Below are 6000 nucleotides of genomic sequence, written 5' to 3' on the forward strand. Positions count from 1 at the left end.
TTGACACATTTCAATTTTTTGACATTGGAGAATTGATCTGCTAAGTATGTAAATATAAAAATGTGTGTGAATATTTTAGGAACTATGCAATATACGAGGTTTTCGTTGGCATCACCACTTGTTGGTACCATGTGGCGCTAAGTCGTGTTAAAGGCGTTTGACTTGCGTGAAGTGTGCATTTACTTATTAAGAATCAAATGTTAGATATACATACATACATACATACATACTTATATACATACATATGTACAGGTACTTCATGTGAACGGCACATGCAAAGATACATATTATGAACCGGTGAAAAGTAGTTAATACGGATAAATTGTAGGTATTTTAAATAAGCACGAAAAGCAAATTATAAACTTGATATATATTTTTTTGTTTTAAAAAGTCTCCAAGCTCTACACTAGCCAAATTTGTTTGCAATCTTGTTAGTCATCTATAAAACATAAGTTTTATATAACTTGATATATTTTTATTTTTTCAAAAAGTCTCCAAACTCTACACTGGCCAAATTTGTTTGCAATCTTTGTTAATCATCTATAAAACATAAGTTTTGTTGAATAAATCACAAAAATGCGACAGTAAAAATGTCTCCAAAATTATTTTTATTAACATTACTTTATATTTATAATTATTAATACAGCGTTAAAGTATTTGCCTTAACAATTGAAATTTGCCATGTAGTTTTTTTCTTAATATCATTTAAAAAGATCGCACATATTTTTGTGAGATTAGGATTGATAAGCATTAGTTAGGGAGTTTAATGTAAAGCCACTCACTGCTGTCACTATCTTGGGCGATAACGCAAATAATTAAACGTGATTCCAGGAAATTAATCCATTGGCAAACGTAGACCATTCGCCTCAATATGATTATCGAATGGCGACACCGGGGCGTATACGTACTATGAATACTATCTCAAGTGTGTTTTATTCTCGTCGTAAAAAGCCGCCACATACCTTTTAATGGCAACAAAATTGGTAAAGAAGCAAAAGGAAAACGGCTCTTTGGCCGTGTGTCCACTAAGTCGCGAGTTTAAAATATTTGCACTTCTGCGTAGCGCAAGTATTTTTAAACTGTGATCAATATATGAGAAATGCTATGACCGAATGGCAAGGCTTAGCGGCAGACGAATGCAGACATATGTACATACATACATATTTTTCGTATGTCATCATAAGAAAATAGGTGAAATGACTTTACAATATGACGATAAATATTTGATAGCTGCTTAATAAAAGCGTGTTGCTTTTTTCACATTAGTTAAATAATCAAATTAAGCTGTATAACCTGAGTATACATAGTTTAAATTAAACGCTTACTTACCTAACAATTTTGTTTTTATTCTTGCAGAGCCTATAACCATGGATAATGTTGGTGATCCATTTAATGGCGATCCATTCTTTATTACGCTTTATGCCAAACAAGTTGGGCGGTTTTTGTGCTTTCGCCATGGCAGATTGGAGGGACTGGTAAGTTAAATTTGGCATTTTTTATAAAATTAAGTAGCAATCGTTTCAGTAATATGAGATCAGCTAGAAGAAAGGGATAGGAAAATACCATATGCCAAATTACATATACATATAAATCATAAAAAATGCGAGTTCGCACCTGAAAAATATTTAAGCACTTAAATAATATTATATAAAGCTTCTACAATCTGTACACTTTGCAAATGGTCTATTTTAAACGTATCTTTCAAGTAAAGTTGTTTAAAATTGCAGAAAATAGCTGTTTGTAATGAATTTTTAAAATTCTCCAAACACTCCACATAGAAAATAATCTGTTTTAAGAGCATATTTCATGTACAGTCATTAAACACTACATAAAACAGCGGATTCTAACGAATTTTTCAATCTCTCCAAACTCTCCACTTTGCACAAATTGCACATATAAAGTATATTTCACAGTAGAATTTTTTTAACAAACATATGTGATATATTCAGTATAGTAATATAGTGTAAAAACCGTGAGAAGTAAATAAATATTTGTTTATTACTTCCTCATGCCATTATCTTTGCGGCCAATCTTAATACAAAAATATTACTAAATTAATGATCAATTAATATGATAGCTTTGATTTTGAAGTGGTTGGCACTGAAAAGCAGTATTAAATAGAAAATATAATAAACATCGCATTTAGCGTGCCTCAAGAAGTCTCCACGCCGCCTGCACAAAGCAAGTGGGCTTTATGATAAGATCTCTTATCTAATTTGAGTGAAATAATGATCACTCCAATAAATTCGTCAGTTTGATTGAAATTTACCGAACTATTTGGAACTATTGAATGGCGGACGAAATAGAGACGCATAAACTATAAAAATATAATTAATTTTTATTGAAAATTTATGAGTAGAAGGATTGTTTCGGACATTAAATGAAGCCAGCAATTTGGTAGGGGAAATTCCAATGACGTATACTGAATACTAAATTATTATTTATTTGCGATTTACGCATTCATAAATACATAATTATGGCAGACAGAGAAATATATTGCAGATAGGCTATACTTAAGAGACCTAATTTGCGAAGTGGAGTTTTATGAGTTTAAATAAATTCCGTTATAACGCTATATTATATGAGGAGCTTTTGAATATGTTTTTGCGTCAGCACAGAGCAAAAATCATTAATCGTAATTTCTTCGCTTGTTTTCTCTCCTCTCTTTGCAGAAACAGCTCACTCGCGATTGCCACTTCAGTGAGAGCATTGAACATGGCCACTACATGTATGCGAATGCCTACAATGCAACGCTGCGCGTGGGTTTCACGAAGCGTTTTAAGCCCATCGGACCGAAACGGCTGAAACATGCGCGCAGCATCAGCAAGGATCACTTCCTCTTTGAGCGGCGCCGACTGGAGGATATTACTATTAGTAGAATCACTTCTTCAACTACAAGAAAAACAGCAACTAAACCCATCACCACCACCACCACCATCTCCACTACCACAACAACCACACATACACCCAAAGTCACACGCATTCAGCGCAATAGATATAATGCCCACAAAAACAATAACAATGACAACAGTTCCACACAGAGAAACAACATAGCACAGGAGAGCCTACAGCAACCACAAAATGGACTGCATACAGAAGCTGCAAAGAGTATTACTAATAATAATAATGATAGCCATAGTCTTAGTGAAGATAATAGAGTTAATGATAATAAAAGTAACAACAAGGGCAACAACAATAGGCCACAGCAACAAGGAGGCGGTTTGCTGGAAGAGCGTCTCCGTAAGTTGCAACGAGCCGAACAGCATCCGTTGCGGCACGATAAAAATAGTATTGAAAAGAAGAATCATCGTCGTCGTCTACACAATCGACGGAAACAACAGCAAAAACGACAACAGCAACACAATTTGTCAGCGAAAGGTGTGGTGCGCCACCATCACAACAACGGCACAAAAATGGCGCGCAGACGTCAACATGAACGCGAGCAATTGCTGCGCAAACAAAGTCGCCACCGTCAGCAAATGTTGGCACTTCACGAACAGCAACAGCGCCAGCAGCCGCCACCGACAACGCGTGGTCCCGGCGCGGCGGCTAGCTCTACGGCGTCAACAGCGGCTTCGGCGCTCACAGCCACTGCCGCATCGCTAGTGCCGACAACGCTGATTGACATCATGGCTATGTTGGCCGCGTCGCGTCGCAAGCGTGGACGACGGAAAAAGGAAGTATCGGAGGATGAGAGTGCAAGCGCGGGCGCGTCAAGTGGTGCGGGTGCGGGTGGAGCTGGTGCCGCGCAAGCCGATATGCAAATAGCTGTGGCACAAACAGTGCTACCCAAACCTATGGCAGAAGAGATGGTGGTGAAGCGTCAAACGTCGCAGCGCCTGCTGTTGGAAGGCGGAGAGCAGGCGCCGGCGAGCGCGCAACCTCAAGCAGCGCTGGGTGCTGCGCTGATGGATGCGTTGGCGGCGCCAACACACAGGCATCAACATCAGCAACAAGAACGGCGGCCGCGCGCGCTGGCAACGGCCGACGTACCAGTGAGCGCGGCGCAACATGTTGCTGAGTTGCAGGTTGCGCAGGCGCAAGCGCAGCCAAAACAACAGCAACAAACAGATGAATACTCAAATAGTTATGTTAATAATAATTTAAATAGTAATTATAAATTAAATGCTTACACTAATGCTAATGCTAATGCTAATACTGGTAATGATAATGTTATTGCAATACCTGCCTTGCCAAAAAACTACTTATACGAAGACGCGCATCAACGCGCCGATTATGATTATCATCGTCACGATGATGATGACGACGATAACGATAATGTTAACGATAATAATAACTATAGCAACAACAATAACTACAGCAACAGCAATAGGAGTAGTAAGAGTAGTGTTAGTCAAAATAGTGATAGTCTTAAGCCTAGTATGACTGATTATAGTAGTAATAGTAATAGTGATTCTAAGTTTAGTCAACAGCAACAGCAACAGCAGCAAACACAAGCAACACTTAACCATATTAGACATAGACACCGACGACGAGCTGCTGCCACCGAAGCTACAAACGAAGCAACGCTGGCAACAGCTCACGATCAACAACATAGTCATGTTGATACGAACGACAACGATGTTGCTGCCAACATTGTTGATGGGCATGTTGCTGAGCAACAGCAGCCCGTTCAACGCGCACAGCAACAAGTGGATTTGGCAAAAAACGAAGAAGCTGCCGCGGAAGTGAACGCTTCCGTGGTGGACTTCGGGCGCCAACAAAACGCTAAAACGACTACGAAAACGAATACAATTACAGCAACAAATGCTGAAACGAATATAATTGCTGCGAATACAAATACGAATACATATATGGAAGATAACAACAACAACAATAATAATAATAATAATGGAGATATTGATAATATTAGGCTTAACAGTAATGGTAAGGTTAGTTACAAAGATAACGGTGACGCTAATGTGCACACTGCTGTTGAAAAGCAAGCTGCTGCTGTTGCTGTCGCTGTCGACGGCGAAGGTGAAGACGTTGGCGATGGCGGCAATGGCGTGAGAGACAATAATGTGAAGCGTAATTTTTTTGGTATACGCCTGCCGTTTTTTCGTCAACCTAGCATCAATAACAACAATGTTAACAGTAATAATCATTATATTATGCCTCTTGTTGACAACAACATTAATATGGCTGTCGTAGGGAGTGTGCATGGTAATAGTGCGGCCGCTATGCAAATGAATGCAAACGCCAATCAAGTAGCCAATGTTAATCAAATTAATGTGCTAGCAACGCCACAGCAACAACAACAACAACGGCAACAGCAAGCAGCGTCTATTAATGGCGCTGCTGCCACTGCCGCGGCTGTTGTTGGCAATTTAGCTTTTGCCGCTCGCTTAGCGCACGCATACAATTACGATAATCACAATGTTATTGATGCTATTCACCATAATCTTAATAATAATATTAATAATAATAACAATAACAATAATGCTAATCATGTTATGAATGATGTTGATGGCAATGTGCATGCTGCAAATATCGATAATCTAAATATTGTTAATGAGCATGTGTTAGCCGCTGCTTATCATAAGCGTTTTTTTCGTAGCTTAAATTATGCTAATACTAACCACAATGTGAATAATAATTATAATAATTATAATGATGATAATGATAACAATGACCCAGGCGTGCATAATGATGATGAATGGAAAAGAAATCATAATAAATATGATATGACTATAGTACAATACAGATATGTAGTTGTCTTTTATTAGAAGAACGCTGAAGCGAGTGGGAGTGGGTGGGTAAAAGAGTGGAAGAAGTGGTTCACAAAGAGTGTAAGGGTGTTGCCAAACAACAAAGTAATTTTATTGTGACAATTGTTCAGTTAATTGTCTAAATGATTGAGTCTTAAATATGGGGAAAAAAGGCTGTTGTGTCCTTTATCTCGGCTATAACCGCGAAAGAAGAAGGAGAAAAGTCTGAAATATTTGATTAGAGATTTCGCTGAATTTCTACTTTATGAAGCAAGCATGGTAAGTATAG

General features: G+C 38.3%; 1 protein-coding gene across 1 annotated transcript in view; it reads left to right on the forward strand.

The window, feature by feature from the left end:
* LOC120770799 (putative uncharacterized protein DDB_G0277255) overlaps window positions 1-5729 on the forward strand; it is a 28823-nt gene extending 23094 nt beyond the window's left edge. Inside the window, exons 4-5 of the mRNA XM_040098378.1 lie at window positions 1357-1475; window positions 2673-5729. Coding sequence (XP_039954312.1) covers window positions 1357-1475; window positions 2673-5729 — 3176 coding nt within the window. The remainder of the gene's footprint in view (window positions 1-1356; window positions 1476-2672) is intronic.
* The last annotated feature ends 271 nt before the right edge of the window (window positions 5730-6000 follow it).

Source organism: Bactrocera tryoni, chromosome 3, assembly GCF_016617805.1.
Source record: "Bactrocera tryoni isolate S06 chromosome 3, CSIRO_BtryS06_freeze2, whole genome shotgun sequence".
Taxonomy (NCBI): domain Eukaryota; kingdom Metazoa; phylum Arthropoda; class Insecta; order Diptera; family Tephritidae; genus Bactrocera; species Bactrocera tryoni.